General features: G+C 39.3%; 1 protein-coding gene across 1 annotated transcript in view; it reads right to left on the reverse strand.

Annotated features, from left to right (window-relative positions):
- Positions 1-22,496, reverse strand: part of ptprn2 (protein tyrosine phosphatase receptor type N2) — a 130,722-nt gene that overhangs the window by 39,644 nt on the left and 68,582 nt on the right. The window contains exon 11 of the mRNA XM_078280574.1: positions 16,419-16,483. Coding sequence (XP_078136700.1) covers positions 16,419-16,483 — 65 coding nt within the window. The remainder of the gene's footprint in view (positions 1-16,418; positions 16,484-22,496) is intronic.

Here is a 22,496-nt window from a genome sequence, read left to right on the forward strand (position 1 = left end):
AATCCCACGGTAAATTGGCTGGTTTACTAAACAGGGAGGGACTAGAAATCCTGTCTGTTTTTTGTATTTCAAGAGCGAATTGCTCCACAATATGAATACAGATTGATCAATTATTTTGTTGGTAACCGTTGTTGTATAATCACAATATTACACTTGAGTAGGCCTATACTTCAGTAATGCGCCTTTCGGACCACGAAATTAAACACTCTCTTGTAATATGGCTTAAACAAACGTCAACATTAAATGCTGATGCAGTTTTAAATGTTTTATCACCACGAGTTTACAGACGTCTCTGCTGATTGAGTATCACCTGTGACCTGAGCCAAGACACACCCACCAAACGAGAGAAAACATAACTCAAACATAGACTTAATATCTCTCTCTCTCTCTCTCTCTCTCTCTCCCCATGGGGTCGAAAATCCAGCTGTTCCACTAGCTGCTCCCTCTAGAGGTCTGGAGAACTTCCGTTGTGTAATCTGGATGCTGCGTTTTTGTTGCATTTGTTTTCTGGGTTTGTGTGCTTTTCTTTTTGCATTGTTTCATATTTGCAGCGCGTTTATGTATTTGGTTGTGTTGTGTGTATTTGCAGTGCGTTTATGTATTTGGTTGTGTTGTGTGTATTTGCAGCGCGTTTGCTGAATGCTGCGCATGTGTTGTCAAATTAATGAAGTTGTTTTCTTAATTTGCTTGTGTTTTGTCTATTTGTGTGTGTTTTCTTAAGTTGCCACTGTATGTGTTGTTTTAACAGGTATAATATTTGTCAATAGCGAAAAATAGCGATTTTTTTTTATGGCTATCAAGACTATATTCTGATTTATGGACTGATAAAAAGAGAAATCCAAAATCCTCTCTGTAAAAACCTTTGACTCTAATATGTCAACAAAATGAAAAACAAAATGAAACAAGAATTTGGAATCTAGCTTTATCCAATGTTCAGAGGTCAGTTCTGTATGCAAATTAGCGCATATTTAGCAAGATAATGCCTCATTTGCATATTTAAACAGAAAACTTGTAATACAATAAATATTTGTCTTAATGTCAGTAATCAACTAGGGAAGTTTCATGGCGATATCTATTAGTTAATATAATATAATATTCCCCCATATTTTTACTTTTATCTATTTTTACTTTCATCTATATATTTATGGCTATTTAAGACCACTCTTGCAGGGCAGGGCCAACCTCATATTAATTAAGTATCTATTTATGTTTTATTGATGCCTCTATGTTTTTAGCTCGTTTTTAGGTTGTTGTGTTGTGATTGTTGGAGCTTGTATTGCAAGACAAATTTCCGTGTACACAGACAATAAAGTGCTATCTATCTATCTATCTATCTATCTAACTTTTTTTTCCCTTCACCTGCAGTGTCTCCCCTTAAATATTTACTGTTGTGTCTAGATATTGCCAGGCCATTAAAGCAGAGTATTTTCAAGCAGTAAATACAACCAGTACAGATGCTGTAAAGCCACTTATAAGCAGAGTGGTCTAGTTTCATTTCATGCTTTATCACCACAGATGGAAGACATTAATACCGCCTCCCAAGTCAAGATCATCATATAAAAGACCATAACAGCTCATCAAGCAATTTAGTTGACCTTGCCATGCAGAAAGTAACTAGCAGTTACAGCAGGATTCACAATTACAGTCAATTAAAGTCAATAAAAGATGATATGACAGTTGATTTCATTTAATTTGCTGAGGACAGGGGCGGCCTCTAGCTCACCCAGTAAGAGTTCGCCCCATGTAGGCTGAGTCCTGCAGCGGCGTGGGTTTGAATCTGACCTGCTGCCCTTTGCTGCGTGTCATCCCCCATCTCTCTCCCCCTTTCCTGTCTATCCACTGTCACTACATAATAAAGGGAAAAGCCCCATAATTTGCTGAGAGCAAAGTGGTTTTAGTATTGTGCACTCACTGAGCAATAATTAATCTGCTTTACATCAATCACAAACTCAAAATGTGTAGTTTTCTAAAAAGAAAGCTATGACTAATTTATACAAGATAATTCTATCAAGGATATCAAGATAAACATATGACTACAATATATTATTTCATCATATATCATATTTTTTAAAATACATTGTCGACTTCAGCAGCAAAATCCGACCAACACTCCTCTCAACTCAAACCGTATTTCCAACAACTAAACCCTACAGATACTCTGGACTGAATTTACTTAAACACATACTTCTACCCTAATTTTGTTGTGATGTTAAAAAGATTACCATGGGCCACCGGTTAGCCTGCAGCAAATGCTTTTCCTGCTGCTGTCAACGCTAAGGTGCCAGATGCGCTAGGCAAGTAGCCGCATGATAAATGGCAGAAGGTGAGAGCTCTGTGGCTGGGACCGGGAGCACCCTGCCCCTGCATCCTGCTGCCAGTCCCTTGGCATGCAGCTCGTCAGGCCAAATGGCAGCCACATCCCCCTTCAACGCTGACATTTAAAACCTCTGCCATGCTATCCAGCTGTGGACACCGCAGGTCTCCCCCCCCCCCACCCTCAATCTCCCCTAGGCACCCAGCCCTCAACCCCACTGCAGCTCCTGCCAGACACCAGTCGACAAATTACCATAAACAGCCTTTGTTCAAACAAATGTGGCATTGTTTACAATGAAAGTGCATGATGATGTTATACCTGCAGATCTAAGTTACCATATACTTTAAAAAGGGGGCAAATTACTGGTATTTATAAATTGTGGGCAAAAGCAGGTGTAGGCCTATTGTATGAGTCAGACACATCTTATAAGTTATTAGCGGTAGAGTAAGCTCTGTCCTGCTCTTTATACACCACCAAACCCAGCTAAATCTGTCAGCTGAGACAGTTATGTTTGCTAAAACATTTGCTAGTCCTCATCCTAAAAGTCTTTTCTCTTGTAGCGTTGTAACATGAAAACATTTGAAAATGTAAACAATGAAGCATAAATCTAACCTCCGTCTTGGTTAACCTATTGCGTTAACTAAGTAGCTAAGCAGAATTATATTAAATATATATATATCTCTTATGATACCTTTATTACTAGGACCAACACATTTTAAACTGCATTACAAAAACAATGCTGCTTTTTTTTATTTCTGTCTTCTACATGAATCGTGAGGATTAACATTTTGTCTGGGACATGGAGCTTTAGCCTCAATCTGTTCGTAGCCATCAAGTGCATTCTGTATTTATGAGCCTTTTTTTCTCAATTTGCCTCATGAAGCTTATGTTAGCTTCAGTATCTGGCTAGCTACAACTGACTTTTTGCTTTTGTCTACCTGTGAAATCAAAAATACATTGATCAAAATCAGTGGTAAATTTGCCATCATTATCATTATAAACTGCATCTGCCATGCAAACATGTAAAGATTGACAGGCCTAGGAACAGTAACCAGGAGGGTTGGTTGGGGCTTAGCTAACAGGCAATTGTTTGTCTCGATGCTTCTGCAATACTTAGAACTAACACCGAAAATAACCACTAAAGAGATAAATCAGGGAAACAAACCAAATAATCTATTATAGCATTAATGTGTGCACATTTGGATCAAAACATTATTTTGAAAAACAAAATACAGCTTCTGAACACCCACCCAGGTGATTTCAGTTATTCTGGCTGATCAGACCTCTGCTCAGGTTGAGGGTGGGCCATAGCTTAGATGGGAATTTATTACGTTACAAATTTCATGTACCAATAAGATTGATAAAGCTGTCATTTGTCCTGCCCTAACAGGTGCAACAAAGCTAACAGGAGGCTCAGGAAGATGTAAATCAATCAGTCTATACACACCCATACAGTACTGAGAAGAGGTCCAATCAGCCAGAATAACTGAAAACACCTGTGTGGGTGTCCAGGGCTGACAAGAGGTCCAACTGCTGTTCATGTTAGGGACCTCACTGATGCATTTTCACACATTTTATAGGCTTTATTTCCAGTGTGGTATTGTTTTTAAAGCTGCATTAGGATCCAGTAGCAGTCTACCAAGTACTACTACAGCAGCACAGAAATCATGAGCTGTCCTACTCCGGGGAGAGATGAGTTCAACAATCACCACATAGGGAATTTACTGAGGCGAAAATGGAATGGAAGCAGCGGGGTGTCCAGCCTGGCTGCAGTCGTGAGTCATTATTTCTTCTTAAAATATGCCAGGCCGGTCAACCTGCACCCACAAGGATGTCATTGGAGCTATTCATTTGGGGTTCACTGCACCCTAAAACCTACTGTTTGGGTGAGAATTATCGAAATTGCAGAGCTAAACCGGTTAGGAATTATAAGTAACACTTATGTCATTCTAATCACACACATACTGTGTATGTATATTTGAATAGGCTTAAACTGCACTGATGAAACCAAAGCACAGCTACTTTGACTAAAATCGAAACAGCTGATTTTTTCTCAACAGCCTAAACCAACAGTAAACATTAAGTTTTGGTGTCAACAGGTCAGAGTCAAAGCTCAAGGGCCTGTCTTGACCCCTTTCTGCAGTAGCTGCTTTGGGCCTGTTTTGTTCATCAATTAGTTTGCAACTATTTTGATAATTGATTCATCATTTTAGTCATTATTATACTGTAAGTTGAAATGCCAAACATTCTCTGGTTCCAGCATCTAATGTAATGCTTGATGAGGATTTAATGCTTTTCATTATCATGTATGATCGTAAACTGAATATCTTTGAGTTTTGGACAGTTATAAAACACACAGGGAAAAACAAAATAAACTAGAAGGACACTCACTCAGAGAGCGCAGACCTCCGCCAAGGCTTGCCCTAACTTATAATGTTAATGCATCTAATTTTTTCCCGATTATTCCGAAACCACATGAATGCAGCACAAACACCCTATGTTGCAATGTTAACAAAAGTGAAAAATTATTCATGTATCTGCCCCGTTAATCGGATCAGCTCCAAAAGTTAATGAGTTATTCCTTGGCCCATGCTACACCCTTCCAAAAATGTCGATGAAAATCGGGCCAGACGTTTTTCCTGTAATCCTGCTGACAAACAAACAAACAGACCTTGGCAGAGGTAATAATTGTTAGTGGCAGTCCGACTCCATACAGAAAGAAGCCAGGCCTGGAACCAAAGACCTTCTTGCTTTGAAGAAACAATGCTAACCATTGTTAGTTAGCACTATTTTGAGTTATTGTGAGAACTGCAGGAAAACATTGACTGGAAAAGCATGAATGCTTGAAAGCACTGATCATAGACTGAAGATTTATAACAGTCATCAGTGGATTTTGCTTCAATTTTATCTAAACCTCCATAACACCTCCAAGGCAACATTGGTGTTTCCAAGAAGAGATGAGTATACCAGAAAAAAAAAAAATCTTATTTAATTCCTTACAAAAGGCGGAGGAATTGCCCTTCAACCAGCTGAGTAAAAATACCACTGTGACCGTACCAACTATACACAGTGCCCACCGTGCCCAGTGCTTTAACAAAGGCAGCGGAACATAAAAGAAAAAAAAGGTAGGAGAGTAAACACTTTACATTCTGACACTTAAAAACAGACAAGTTCACCCTCACCCGGGGGAACACACACGTCATGATATATAGAGAGGCAAATACCAAACTGTATGGCATGGTATCAAAGGCATTTCTGCAGTCCAAAGGTCAGGTGATGGTAAAAGGTTGCTGAGAAACGGAGCTGCTGGATGGTCTTTCATCAGTGGGAGGCATCTGGAGTCGCCAAAGAGGCAGTGTTAGTCAGGGCTCCAGGCACAGTGGGGCTGCTCCAATATGACATTTCACATCCAGATCTGCCACAGTAATGGCATTTTAACCACTTTTAAAACAGCCAGATTGGCCTTCTTGCACTGTTGAAATTTTTATAGACAGCAAATTTTTTTCATTGTTTGGGTTTTATTACAGTGTCTGAAGGAGATTGGATAGGTTGTCAATGTGGAAAAGGCAATTGAGGGTCAATAAAGAATTGCTTTGATGATACAATTACAAACACAGTACATACCCACTACACAACACAAGGATGGGTAGAAAATATATCCTGCAGTGCAACCCAGAAACTCTCATTTCCTCTTAGGAGCCAAATTCACACTTAAATGAGAATAAGAGATCTTGAAAATGAACAAAAACATATTTTTCTCATCTTGTGCTTCTTTTATAAAAACAGCTTGCAAAACCAGCGTGGGGAAATATGTTTTGAAGTAAAGCATATATAGCCATGCCATTACAAGATCAATTTGTACGACACTTATCACAGTTTTTTTCAGCCTGTGTATCTGTCTCTTCTCTCTGGTAGGAAATGGTCAGTGTGACTTTCCTTTGAAGTCCCCTCTGAAATGATTTGTCCCATTCGCTTGGAGAAATTGCATTCGCTGATGGTTGCACATGGTATTTGTTGTTAAGTAGTATATGCTACAATATTCAGACATTGTTTGATTAAAGGAAAGCAAAATTCACTGATATTGCCTGACAACCACATGCATAACATAGTAATAAAAAACTGTAAATAAATATTCATGTGAAAAAGTGTTACAGCAAAACAAAATGCTAATTTAATGTGATCATTCCTGTACCAGAAGTTATTGGATCCTAGTGAGTGCATTAAGGGTGACTGTACAAATGTAGGTTTTGTTGCCTAAGTTTCCATTGTATTGTATTTAACATAGAAATGACACATGAGGATCAACTGACGGTACATTATATGAAATGTACACAAGAAGCAGGGACAAACACTAACACAAATTATTTTCTCCACAGTCATGCTTGTGGCTCTGTGAGGCCGCATTTGCTTGTACTTACTGAGCTAAATGCTAACGTTAGCGTGGTAACATGCTCACAATGCTCACCATTCATGTGTGTTAGCATGCTAACATTTGCAAATTAGCACAAAGTACAGCTGAGTATGATGGGAATGTCATTAGCTTTACAGGTATTTGGTCAGAAATAGGGGTGCAACGGATCACAAAACTTACGGTTCGGTTCAGATCATAGTTTTCAGTCACAAATCGGATACATTTTCGGATCAGCACAAAACAGGGGGGAATTTAAATGATTTATTAAAAATGTAATGACAATAACTTATAACAATAATAACTTATTTCACCAGTAAATTGCTGTTAAACAACAAAAAAAGATGAGAAAAGGGTGTTTTACAATAACTTTGAGTGCATCACAATGTTTACCAGTTTCAAGTAAACGCACCATTTAGTCCTGTCTATGTTGTTTTTCCGACAACAGCAGTGACCAAGTGCTAGTTTGTGTCTTTAGCGGCAGACTGTTGTACATCCCGCTGTTGGAATCGTCTACAGTAAAATACAGTCACACTTTTACACCGTTTAGCTGTCAGCTTTTTAACCGTGTTTAATCCAGTTACTAGCTAACGGTAGTCTAACATTACCTGCTGCCAAGTGTAATGTTAGTGTTAACTAGCGTAACATGCAGCAATGCTTCTGTTGCCTCTATCGTCTGTTTCGAAGCATCAGAGAGCAGCACAGGCATTTATGAGGCACCGAAATCCGCGTTGCTATTCTGTCCGGGGGATACCGATCGTTTAGGCACCAGTGCCATATTAGCACCAGGGTTTGGTACCCAACCCTGGCTTTAAACCCCCTATTCTCAGGTAATTCAACTACAAACTGCAGTTGAAATTGCGTTGCCTGTATCTTTTCACGGCAACCCTCCATAGAGATTTATCAGCCTACTTTAAATAACAGCGACAGTAAAAATTTATTTCACACTATTATTATGGTTAAACTTTGCAATTAATTTGCGGTTAACATGCATTCCGAACTGTAAGTGTTGATCCGTACGGATCACGGAACTATGGTCCGTTACACCACTAGTCACAAACCAAAGAACTGATTCCCTGGTGACTAGAGAAGAAGTTAAGGGATCACAGTTGATAGGATACATTGTCTGGCCACCATGGACATCTGTACCAAAATTTGTGCCAATCCATCCTGTAAATGTTGAGATATTTCAGTCTGGACCAAAGTGGTGGACTGACTGACTGATTGACTGACTGACTGACTGACTGACATTGCCATCCTTAGAAACATACCCCTAGCATGGCTAACAAAAATAAATACTAGAGTTACGTCCATATTCACACAAACTGCACTGCATAACAGAAAAAAGCACCATTGCTATTAAAACCAATGAAACCCCAGACCTTAAACATATATATAAACTCCTCATGTAGATGGTTTATAGAAAGATAGTAGTTTATAAAAAGATGTAAACATTCTTACAGTAAACTCGTTTGCTGTTGACGAATCATACTTGAAACCTGATGCACCGTCGTATTGTTTGAGGAAGCCTGTCAGAACACATGTGCTCTTGCATTAATTATGGCACACGATATGGGAAAGAAAGCCTTCAACTCCATTGTAAGGGGGCATCATTACATGTGACCTTTCTGAGATGAGTTTTGCCTCTGTGCCTCTGCACATAGTTCTTTCATTAGAAATACAACGTGAGCTAGTGTTGTTTTCGTCAACGAAAATTATGACTAAATATCGTCGTCAACAAACCTTTATCACGTGACGAAAACGAGACGAGATGCAACGTAAATGTTGGTCATGTGACGATGACTATAATTAAATGTATAATGCAATATTGTTGACGAATAAAAACGAGATTAAATGTGGTTTACAAAATAAAAACTATGCTAAAATGTCTCTTAATTTTCGTTGACCAAAACAAGACGAGACAAAATGTTATAACGTTATTTTGTCTCGTTTAGTTGGGTTATTATTATTATTTTGCAGTATTTCTGTTCCCTGTGTCTCACTTCAGGCAAGAGTGTACAGCTGCAACAGGTGCATCGGGTCGCACTGCGCAGACGCAGGCGACGTTACTTCCTCAAGCCCTGTCGCAGCATTATTTAATTTAGAAGATGCAGCGGTGAGTTAGAGAGTGAGACGAGCATAAACGACAACAAACAAAATTAAGTCTGACACAGAGAAAGCTGGGACCGTGGCTGGCCAGCCGGATTTCGTCTTTGGGAGAAAAATAATAAACGGCATTTGGAAAAACTTTCATTACATAGAAGTGGAAAAGAAAACGGAATGTGTTGTGGAAAAAGATGGGGAGAAATGCGGCCACAAAATCACAGGAAAAAAACACCACAAACCTTAAGAGACATCTCAAGCCATTCCATAATGAAACTGAGGTAAGTAAAGACATTAACGTAACGTTACTTTCTATTTTAGAAAGCTAATGCCAACTCATGAGGCTGTGGTTAATGTGTCTCATTTTAACATTAGCTTTAGACGTTAGCCACTGGAGCTGAAAACGACAAACGTGTGTGTGTGTGTGTGTGTGTGTGTGTGTGTGTGTGTGTGTGTGTGTGTGTTTGTATTTGTTTGTGTGAGAGAGTGTGTGTGTTCTTAGTTCCTACCTGACTGACTCCTCCTCCGGTCTGAAAGCGGCTATGCATGTGTACTAAGCATCCCTTGTTGGCCAACATTTTGGTTTTGTCTATACTACTAGGTACTTATACTATATTGACTGGATTAAATAGAATTGCATTACTAAAAAGAGACTAAAATACAATTTTCATTGACTAAATGTCATCAGGTTTCGTCGACTAAAACTAGACTAAAATAGTCATGGATAATTCTGACTAAAATAAGACTAAAATGCTCAGCCTTTTAGTCGACTGAAACTTGACTAGACTAAAAAGAGTATGAACGTGACTAAAATTAATAAAAAATAAATTAAAATGACAGCTTGACACAAAGACTAGACTAAAACTAACTAAAATTAAAACAGGCCGGCAAAAACAACACTAACGTGAGCTTTCAACCACCATAAAATGATGGCATTCTCCAACAGTTCCTCTAGATTGACTCATGACAAGATTATAAACTAATGTTTATTTCACCTGCATCCACTTCCTTTAACTACAGTAAGATCAAATGGAAAACCAATGACTTAAACAGTCACACACGTCATGAGCACTTATAAATACCAGTCACAGTATGCATTAAAGACACTGTAGCCACACAAATATTTATACAGTACACATTTACTGTACTGTACATGCGTACACACAACCAGCACACACACATGCACAGTGCAGAGACTCCCTGCCTGCCATATATGATTTACATTTAGTGGTTGAATAATCAGTTGACATGCAGCTCAGGGAATTATATACTTAATGAGAGCCTCTTCACAGAAGTTTTTTCTAGAGTTATCTCAAACAGGAGAATGCTGTCAAAATGTCAATGAATCTCAATTTAACTACCAACCTAATCACATAGGGACCATCTCATACTGTGCAGGCAGGCCAAATCTGGAGATATGTGCATCCATGTTGCAGTGTATTTGGAAATATTGGCATGAAGAAAATGGAAATCTGGGAATATATTACCATTGGTTCTATACAGATGGGCAGTTTAACAGTTTATGTTTTACAGATCATTAGGCATTCTAACTGTTCAAAGCAATTTCTAATTAAGCAGGTATATTGGTGAATATTTTACTCTATTTACTTATTTTCTCAGCTTCTGAAGTTTAGTTTAATATTTAACTTCAGCAAATATTTAGTGATTAAATATCCCTTCACAAGCACTAAGTACGATTTTAAGAGCATTAACTCACTTCTTCAGTACACAGGAAGCTATTTCCAAGCTTCAGATTTGTTATTTCTATCCTTTGGCCTCACATACGGTATGAGGATTGTAGAATACTCTGCCATTTTCTGATACCGATCGTTTAGGCACCAGTGCCATATTAGCACCAGGGTTTGGTACCCAACCCTGGCTTTAAACCCCTATTCTCAGGTAATTCAACTACAAACTGCAGTTGAAATTGCGTTGCCTGTATCTTTTCACGGCAACCCTCCATAGAGATTTATCAGCCTACTTTAAATAACAGCGACAGTAAAAATTTATTTCACACTATTATTATGGTTAAACTTTGCAATTAATTTGCGGTTAACATGCATTCCGAACTGTAAGTGTTGATCCGTACGGATCACGGAACTATGGTCCGTTACACCACTAGTCACAAACCAAAGAACTGATTCCCTGGTGACTAGAGAAGAAGTTAAGGGATCACAGTTGATAGGATACATTGTCTGGCCACCATGGACATCTGTACCAAAATTTGTGCCAATCCATCCTGTAAATGTTGAGATATTTCAGTCTGGACCAAAGTGGTGGACTGACTGACTGATTGACTGACTGACTGACTGACTGACATTGCCATCCTTAGAAACATACCCCTAGCATGGCTAACAAAAAATAAATACTAGAGTTACGTCCATATTCACACAAACTGCACTGCATAACAGAAAAAAAGCACCATTGCTATTAAAACCAATGAAACCCCAGACCTTAAACATATATATAAACTCCTCATGTAGATGGTTTATAGAAAGAAAGTAGTTTATAAAAAGATGTAAACATTCTTACAGTGAACTCGTTTGCTGTTGACGAATCATACTTGAAACCTGATGCACCGTCGTATTGTTTGAGGAAGCCTGTCAGAACACATGTGCTCTTGCATTAATTATGGCACACGATATGGGAAAGAAAGCCTTCAACTCCATTGTAAGGGGGCATCATTACATGTGACCTTTCTGAGATGAGTTTTGCCTCTGTGCCTCTGCACATAGTTCTTTCATTAGAAATACAACGTGAGCTAGTGTTGTTTTCGTCAACGAAAATTATGACTAAATATCGTCGTCAACAAACCTTTATCACGTGGCTAAAACGAGACGAGATGCAACGTAAATGTTGGTCATGTGACGATGACTATAATTAAATGTATAATGCAATATTGTTGACGAATAAAAACGAGATTAAATGTGGTTTACAAAATAAAAACTATGCTAAAATGTCTCTTAATTTTCGTTGACCAAAACGAGACGAGACAAAATGTTATAACGTTATTTTGTCTCGTTTAGTTGAGTTATTATTATTATTTTGCAGTATTTCTGTTCCCTGTGTCTCACTTCAGGCAAGAGTGTACAGCTGCAACAGGTGCATCGGGTCGCACTGCGCAGACGCAGGCGACGTTACTTCCTCAAGCCCTGTCGCAGCATTATTTAATTTAGAAGATGCAGCGGTGAGTTAGAGAGTGAGACGAGCATAAACGACAACAAACAAAATTAAGTCTGACACAGAGAAAGCTGGGACCGTGGCTGGCCAGCCGGAGTTCGTCTTTGGGAGAAAAATAATAAACGGCATTTGGAAAAACTTTCATTACATAGAAGTGGAAAAGAAAACGGAATGTGTTGTGGAAAAAGATGGGGGAGAAATGCGGCCACAAAATCACAGGGAAAAAAACACCACAAACCTTAAGAGACATCTCAAGCCATTCCATAATGAAACTGAGGTAAGTAAAGACATTAACGTAACGTTACTTTCTATTTTAGAAAGCTAATGCCAACTCATGAGGCTGTGGTTAATGTGTTTCATTTTAACATTAGCTTTAGACGTTAGCCACTGGAGCTGAAAACGACAAACGTGTGTGTGTGTGTGTGTGTGTGTGTGTGTGTGTGTGTGTGTGTGTGTGTGTGTGTGTATTTGTTTGTGTGAGAGAGTGTGTGTGTTCTTAGTTCCTACCTGACTGACTCCTCCTCCGGTCTGAAAGCGGCTATGCATGTGTACTAAGCATCCCTTGTTGGCCAACATTTTGGTTTTGTCTGTACTACTAGGTACTTATACTATAGTGACTGGATTAAATAGAATTGCATTACTAAAAAGAGACTAAAATACAATTTTCATTGACTAAAACTAGACTAAATGTCATCAGGTTTCGTCGACTAAAACTAGACTAAAATAGTCATGGATAATTCTGACTAAAATAAGACTAAAATGCTCAGCCTTTTAGTCGACTGAAACTTGACTAGACTAAAAAGAGTATGAACGTGACTAAAATTAATAAAAAATAAATTAAAATGACAGCTTGACACAAAGACTAGACTAAAACTAACTAAAATTAAAACAGGCCGGCAAAAACAACACTAACGTGAGCTTTCAACCACCATAAAATGATGGCATTCTCCAACAGTTCCTCTAGATTGACTCATGACAAGATTATAAACTAATGTTTATTTCACCTGCATCCACTTCCTTTAACTACAGTAAGATCAAATGGAAAACCAATGACTTAAACAGTCACACACGTCATGAGCACTTATAAATACCAGTCACAGTATGCATTAAAGACACTGTAGCCACACAAATATTTATACAGTACACATTTACTGTACTGTACATGCGTATACACAACCAGCACACACACATGCACAGTGCAGAGACTCCCTGCCTGCCATATATGATTTACATTTAGTGGTTGAATAATCAGTTGACATGCAGCTCAGGGAATTATATACTTAATGAGAGCCTCTTCACAGAAGTTTTTTCTAGAGTTATCTCAAACAGGAGAATGCTGTCAAAATGTCAATGAATCTCAATTTAACTACCAACCTAATCACATAGGGACCATCTCATACTGTGCAGGCAGGCCAAATCTGGAGATATGTGCATCCATGTTGCAGTGTATTTGGAAATATTGGCATGAAGAAAATGGAAATCTGGGAATATATTACCATTGGTTCTATACAGATGGGCAGTTTAACAGTTTATGTTTTACAGATCATTAGGCATTCTAACTGTTCAAAGCAATTTCTAATTAAGCAGGTATATTGGTGAATATTTTACTCTATTTACTTATTTTCTCAGCTTCTGAAGTTTAGTTTAATATTTAACTTCAGCAAATATTTAGTGATTAAATATCCCTTCACAAGCACTAAGTACGATTTTAAGAGCATTAACTCACTTCTTCAGTACACAGGAAGCTATTTCCAAGCTTCAGATTTGTTATTTCTATCCTTTGGCCTCACATACGGTATGAGGATTGTAGAATACTCTGCCATTTTCTGACTAACCATAGCAAGCAAGCTCGAAAGAAACATCTGACCCACATGTCCCTCCCTTTCAAAAAACATCTTTCTGAGCCTCCCTTTTATTCCCTCTCCACGTTCCCCACTGGTACCAGCCATGCTGTGTCTATGGCTGCCAGCGAAAGCAACCCTTTTTGCCTAATGCCTGGACACTGTCTCCAACATGGAGGGGTTGACTCACCGACCCCCCCTCCTGCACGGAAGAAGATACGAGGAGGCGGTGAGGGATGCACAGTCACAGAGCTTTGTGTAGTTTAGGAATGATGCTAGTTGAGGAAACAATGTATGGTATGATCTGCCAGGTCTTATTTTCACACTTAGAGTACTAAGTGTCTGATAATAGCATGGATATATGTATTTATATGTGTGGTTTCAATGCAGTATGAATACAGACGGTGGAGCCAGTTGCTGCTAAAGCTGCAAAGAGGCCACATCATCAACCATGCATTTCTTTCCACTTCACTGCTTTTTTTCCCTTGCTGTTTTCACACATTTACAGGACTCACAAATTGCTGTAAGAGGACCTCCATTTGCCTTTTGGGTTTCCACAAGAGTGCAGCTCCCACTTGGGAAACAGCTGTTAATAAGAATGATACTCAGAAAATACATTGCTTATGCCCCAAACATACATACAGTATTTGGGAAAAACTAAGTAGTCATTTTTCTGTTGTTCTTTTCACTTCAGAAAGCCGACTTCCCTGCGATCTATAATGGAGTAGATATCGCTCAGCCTATTGATTGATGTCTCCTTCCCCCCACTTTGACATTTGCTTATCCTCTTCCGCATCTACCGCTATCGACGTTTGCTCTATCTGGACATCTCCCTAAGCTGTTTTGTCATTTGTCACCTCTTAAATAAAAATGGAGGAGGGGGAGTTGTCAGAGATAAGACTTAATGATACCAACCACATTGATGGTTTTATACGAGCTTGTGGAAAGAATACTGTCAGTGGAAAGTACAGATGCTTTGTTTAATTTCCAGCTTCATACCTCTTATGGATCCACTGAGCAATTTTACTCAGCATATTTCTATTTTTGCCACTAATAATCAGGCTAAAGAAGACCTATACTGCAACCTCCAGCATGCACTCACTCATAACTGTGGACAATTTACTGAAAGCAGGCTTTTGGTTTAACACCTTTTAAACTAATGTATTTAAAGAGCCCACTCCACAGGCTCTCCTGTCAAAAGCTACTATTTTCCCGACTTACCCTCAACTCTCCACTACTTGGATACAAACTGGTGAGATCACACACATCCACATTAGAGCTGTTGCTAATAAAACGCCCTCTGAGTGAGTTTTCAGGGTTTATTCTTTGCCAACTCTTTATTTGTAGTACAGTAAATGCCGCACTTCCTTGACATGCATTTCTACAAACAGTATCTGCCGTAGATTTTCTCCCCATGAGGTGGAAGACAGATTCTTCCTTTCCTCCCTCCCTTTTTCCATCCAACCCTCCCTCACCCTGACTCCTGCAGAGAGGTTATTATTGCAGCTAATTATCTACAAATAGGCCCAATATGACAAACACAGCCCTATACCAGTGCTGGCTAAGCGCAAGAATCAGTCTGAGTGGGAATAAAAGAATAAAAAGGAGGCAAAGAGAGGCAGACAAAGAACAGGACAAAAGTCATAGTGAAGAAAAAAGAAAAAAAACGGGATTCAGAGATAATTAAGAAGAATTTGATAAAGACACAATGTGGAATAAGATGAGAGAAAATGTGGTGCTAAAAAAGATATAAGTGGGAGGCAGATGGGCGAAGAAAGGCAGTGACACCAAAAGGGAGACAGCATAGAAGGGACTAACACAGGGAAATGATCTATACAGTGTGTGACGGTTGTTGCCAATGGCAACTGCCCTGCATTGCACAGGCCACATCCATTTTGCTCCCAGCATGCCTCATGATCAGGGCAACTCAGGGGTCTAAGGCAGTCTCTCTCATTTCCATTGAGAAACTCATTTACCAGGCGAGCATGGAGGGCTATGATGCATCAATGGGTGCTTGATTAGATCCTTACCACTGATACATATGAATATTTATCAGTGTTCAATGAATACACATTTACTCTCCTTTCATCTGGATCATCCTGAGTGTCCTCCTGCTCTTCTCTTAATTCTCTCCAATGAATATGTCACAGGAGCATCAGGGCTCCCGACAAAGTGACAGCACTCAAGATAATCTGGTTATTGTTGCTCTTCTGTGATGATCAACACTTACTTGACGTTTTTACAAAATGCATCAGGCTTTTGTCTCGCTGTGTTTTATTTGCTATGGTGACAACAGCTCTTAGAGACCTAAAGGAAATGAATACGGGGGACGATAATCAATGCAACGTACTTAAAAGGATGTGTGTTTGGAATTCATTGTTGCTGCAGATTAGTGTTTGGCTGCACAACTGAAACTGCAGGTGTGATCCGGATGCCAAGAAAAGCTGGAATCACAGAGTTATTCCCGTCCCATGAGCCCAAACACAGAAGACGCACACAATCACACCCACTCATTTTTTTTTTTTGTACACACAGAGCTGAACAACAAATATTTTTTGTGAGTATGACTTACATCACTAACTCCGGCCTCCACTATCTTCAGGCCTGTCTCCTTCTCCAGCTGCTGCTTCTGTTGGACTGCACGGGAGACAAAAGCAGAGGAGGTGTTGAGTATGAGCAGTGAATGACAAAGTAGCAGATTTTTCAGTTCCTGAGGCAAAACAAGTGGTCAATGAAACTGAGAATGATGCAATGGATGTACAGTAACAGCATGAGTCAGATGTTAAACTGGTCAGAGAAAATCACCAGCCACTACACATACACACACACACAGAAATTCTTCATCAAGAGGAGAAAGGAGAAAAACACTATCTTGAGGGTAAGACAGAAAGCAGTACTCCTGCTGACAGGAGCCTGTGGTGGCACTTGGTTGGAGGAATGATACGATGTGTGGGCAGTAGGCCTATGGCAGGTAAGAGTCTACAGCCATGCTAGTGGCTTGGTGAGGCTATACTTAGGCACAGTGAGCCTTTCAGCTAAATGCTAATGCCAGCATGTTGACATGCTCATAATGACAATGCTAACATGCTGATGTTTAAGCTGGATTTATGGTTGACATAAGGGCTTAAGAGGAGGAGGTTCGATTTACTGTTTGTTGTTTGTTGTCGGATTTCACCCGTTGATATCACCACTGCAACACCAGACATATGTACATGATCAGGTCATATCGCGCTTCAATTTTCCCCGCAGTAACCCAAATTTGTGAATATGGAACTATTCCACGTGGTCGCTGTATTTATGTTGTTTTCATTCACTGTGATAGGGAGCAGAGGCCGCATTAGCAGAAGATAGATAGATTTGATAGATTGGCATTACTGAAAAGAAGTCTTTAGATTAGTCTTTTTTTCAATGTTCCTGCTGATCAATCACAGTTCTTGCAGTTCCTACATGCCATTTCTGTAACAACCATTGCCCTGATGTGTAATTAAACTTTTGAGGAGGTGCATGTCAGCTGCAGTGTAGCCTACAGCCTCACTGTATAGCTGCCGTAGGTACGCAGAAGCATTAATGAACAGGTATGTTCGCCATCTTGCATGTTAGCATGCTAACATTTGATAATCAGCATTAAACAATAAGTACAGCTATGGCTAATGGTAATGTCATTAGTTTTTCAGCTATTTGTGCTGGTAAAATTGAAATTGTGACCTGCTGATATCACTAAAAGAAAAGTTCAGGGATTATCAAAGTTATTGTAATTCATCCTGAGGGGAACATGAATGTCTGAACCAAATTTCATAACAATGCATCCAATAGTTGTTGAGACATTTCACAGAAAACCTTATGGTGTCATGAGAGGAAAAGTCAAGGAATACAAATCATTGGGTTTCATCCTCTGGAAACCATAAATGTCTGTACAAAATTTCATGACAATACATCCAATAGTTGTTGAGATATCTCAGTCTGGACCAAAGTGGTGGACAGACCGACATTTCCATCCATGGTTAAAAAATATAAAATGCAAAAATTGTTTACCAATACAAAAAAATGACCGTTGTGAAAGCAGATGAAGTACTTCTAGATTCGCAGCACACAATAACTTAAGCCGCTGCCTTTGTTTTTGCAGCAATTAATACCACCCGAGTTTCATCCTCAGATCTATTGATGTAATCAAATATAGCATGCTATTTCCAAAGCTTTGTTCACAAAAGATATTCTCATGCAAATCAAACCAAAGTGAGGCAATGTTAAATATCCATCGTTCAAGATCACACATTTCACCGACTTTTTATTCCCCTCCTGTGCTTAACGCCCCTTCCGCACTTTGATGGAGACATTTATATTGAAAAACAAAATCAAAGGGGCCTTAATAGATTATGCCAAATTATAGAGTGCAATGGAAAAAAAATGGAGCATAATTTTAATTGAGTTTGTTAGCATGTGAATGTAATTGGTAATGGAGAAAAGGGAAAAAAAAGTGAGAGTTTAAGAGAGGAAGAGAAAGAGAGCAGGTCCTTTAAATCCCATTTCCCCAGATGAAGGCTATGCAAATGACCCTGAAGAGCTGAACCCCACCTCATACTCCAAATTTGGCAAAGGCCTGTTTAATTAGTATTTTAATCTATCCCAATGATTCCACTCAGTCCACAATGTATGCAGCATTCCATCTAATTAAGCACGCTACTTTTAGGATAATCATCCATCTCCCTCGTTCTTCCTCTCTCCCCTTTTTCTCTTTCTGGTTATTAAGGATCCTGCAAACATTGATCATCCTATCATCTCATCAACATGGCAGCGAAGGGGACATCTTATATTTTAGGTGTCAGCCAGGGGTTTCTGAATGATGGCTAAAAGGAGGATAAAGGAGGCGGAAAGAGAGCTGGAAAGGTCAAATATACATACACGTCTAAATTAGAGTGCAACATAAAAGAAGTAGACAGAGGAAGAGGAAGGAGAAAATCTTCTGCCGTTAGTGAGAGGACAAAAGTCTTTAACTGGCATAATTAGTTGGCATGTCTCAACTCAATTTCATTTCATGAGGCCTCCCATGTATGTAGTCACAGACATATTGCCTCTCCATAGATAGCTACTGTACCTGGTCCTGGTGCTAATTAGGAGTGGGGTAATGAGCGAGGTAATTGGGCCCAGCTGGGTGAGGGCGTAGGTGGTGGGGGGAGGTGAAGCCACTAAAAGGTCACATAACGTTTTGGTCCTAATGAGGACCCCTCTGGGGTTGCAACACATCATGAGTCAAACTACGAAAGATTAGTCTGGAGTCAACACACATGCACGTCACAGTGGTTGCATCTCAGGTTTTGACTGACAAGCTGACATTAGCCATCTTATAGTGAAACCAAAGAAGCCTGAAGGTCAGTATTTACTTGTGAATCAAAGTTAAGGACTCTCCAATCACCCTGAGGGAAAGGAGAGTCCCACAACAGCCACTTTAAATGTAAATACAATGAACTTGCCGGGCTCATTAGTTGGTAACCGGATGGATCTGGGATGCAGTGAGAATCCAGCCAATAGACTGCTTGTTCTGTGACTGACTGTACAGATTACAGCCTACAGCATATCTTTTTGGTCACCCCTTATATTAACCTCCCACTGGAGCTCACACTCTTTCTCTCTTTCTCACAGACACTCACATAGATTTTGTGAACTTCAAATTAGCCACCAAATACTCCTGACAGACTGTGGAAAAGAGATGTCAGGTCTCATTTCAGAGAGGCTCCTCCAGCCATTTTTAATAGGCATTGTCTGAGTCTATCTAGTCTGATCTCTAATATCAAGATCTGATCCCTGCTGCTCATTTAATCTCGATTTCCGAGTCATATTGAGCCATATCATCTGATGTTCAGCGGGCAACAAAAGCACAGTAAAGAAAAAAGGCTTTTTCATGTACTTTTGAATGTGCTCCATTTTCATGTGCGTTCAATTGAAATTACATACGCTTGCAACAGTTTTATTGAAGAAAAAATAAAATAGAGAATTGCCTGAATACCTGGGACCTTCAATACAAATTCAGTTTATGTGGATTATTACTATTTGGTGAATCAATGTTTAAAGCTGGCCTACAGTATCACTTGTGTACAATACAATTGGACCTTGCCCATGTTCAATTAAAACTATAATTTAATGGACCTACATTAGTAAAATACCAATCACTGTGTAAGAGAAGGTGGGTGTTGTACTATTGATGGTCATTATCTTTTAAGCCATAAAATGAATTTACATTCTGTAATCGCCTCTCTATAGAGTAGTTTTCATTGTAGAGTAGTTTTCATGGTTAGAGTCCGCCATTAATGCACTGGATTCAGATTGCCTACCTGCACACGAGGGAGCCACAGGAAATAATGCAGCATGTAATTCAGTGTTTCTGTTTTTAATTTTATCTCACTGACATCAGCCAGTGAGGATCACTGTGTCACTCTCATTACACTGCCAGAGCTGTTACTGCTAATGCAAGCTGAACATTTCCTACAGCTGCTTCTTCGCACTGAACTAAGACTGGGTGGCTTTTATTGTGAAGCACCCACAAAAAAACACGTGTTCGTCAAAGGTTAGCGTTGACCACAATCGCTGTTCAGAAATGTGTCTACAAAACAAGATAATAGTCATTTCATGCATATTTTGTCGGCAGATTTTTTTTCAATCAATGGAACAAGAAGGAGCAGCCAGAGTGAGCTTTGGATGAAGAGTCCACCTCCAACTTCCCAGCTCTTCAATTAAATTCTTTATTATTATTATTTATTATTTTTGTCTTACACATAAAAGAACGATCCCAGTCATTTCCACAGTGAAGCATACCGTACAGCTTATTAATTGAAGATTTGTATTGGATCGGTACTCTGTATTGGCCGATCCCCAAAGCCCAGTTATAGGTATTGGGACTAAAAAAGTTGGATTGTGCATCCCTAGTATAAAGTAAATGCATTTACATGCAATGCTGCTCTATGTATAGTACATGTATTACCAATGCATGAAAAACCACTGAAGGATTTCAGCTGGAACTGTGCCTGCAGCCAAAGAACATTTTTCATTTTTAAAATTACTCGTGTTTTAAAATATTAGAAGTGCACTGAGTGTCTCTGCTTAGGATCAGGAAATTCAGCCAGGTGAACAGAAGTAACAGAAGAATACTTCAAAAAACTCATCAAGAACTTGTTGAAGAGGAAGAAAGAAGAGGAAAAAGGAAGAAAAAAGAGAAAAAGGCCATTAATCATCAATCTAAAGAATGATTCAAAACATTGCCTTTCCTTGAGACACACACACTAATGAATACAAAAAAAAAAAAAAACACACACACAGGCACCAATTAAGCTTGATTTTTGTGACCTTTAAATTGCTCTGTAGCATATGTGCTCAATACAAATTATATTGTGGCAAGATATAATTTGATTAAAATGTTGCTTTTCTCCGCCATATGCTGCAAACTGAAGCAATTGTGCACTCATCATAGATTCTAATAGCAATTCAGAAATGATTATCATGAAGCCATCAGAGCTTAAAGTCATGAATATATATATTCATTTTTCAGATATACGACAGGGTTGTTATTGTTAGAAGCAATATAAATTCAGCATCGGGAGACAAATCACCTACTGTAGGCTGTAAGTATTTTGTATTTCAACACGGCACAGCAGCCAGCCTTGTCGTAATGTTGCCTCTTTGGCCAAATAGGGGTATATAGTTGACAAAATGCATATTTCACCACCCTCTGATTGATCTGTTAATATTGAATAACATCCACATCCATTCCATCTATATCCCCCCTCCCTTTCCTGCTCCTCAGGTCGTCTATTCACCACTTCCATCTTTCCATCTGTCACTCCAACCAAACAAAATGAAAGTGTTTATTGCGGAGGGCTGACGCTCACGCCTCTCCACAGCCGTTAGCCTTATCAGCAGGCAATCGCTCCGATATTAAAGCTGCCATTCGGCCCATCACTTTCCCCTTGCACATATGATGGCTGTCTCTACCTATCAGAGTGGAGAGAGGAGGAGAAGGGGGAGGGGGGAGAGAGGAAGAGGGAAAGAGAGGGAGATGCACCTGATCCCCCTGACAGATAAGATGCACAGCAACCCATTTTTCAGTCAAAATCTTAGGCGGGAAACAAAAACAATAATATCCCTTCATACTTCGGAGTATGAAGAACCACAGCGCTGACTTCCGATGAGCAGCATACTCGTTACATGTATGATATATAACATGTACATTTGACATCCGCACGCTAATGCTTATCAAAATGTAAATCAGTTCACAGATATTGTTGTTGCTTTTATAAGGCTTATTTGTTCACTGTTTTTTTTCACTACCAGTATACAGAGAGGATATTCCACAGGAAACACGAACACATTAATATCAAATGACTTTCACATGAGCTCTGATGTTTTATTGTAAGGATACAATAAAACATCAGCGCTCATGTGAATAACTTAATATATAACTGAGCACATACACACACATACACACACACACACACACACACACACACACACACACACACACACACACACACACACACACACACACACACACACACACACACACAGACCCTCTGTCTCTTCTTGTTCATGCGTATCAATTGTTATTTTGCTCCTTGGCTTATATAAATCAAGACACCAAATCAAAGGACCTCCACCTACCTAC

Source organism: Sander vitreus, chromosome 22 (genome assembly GCF_031162955.1).
Source record: "Sander vitreus isolate 19-12246 chromosome 22, sanVit1, whole genome shotgun sequence".
In the NCBI taxonomy this organism is placed as follows: Eukaryota; Metazoa; Chordata; class Actinopteri; order Perciformes; family Percidae; genus Sander; species Sander vitreus.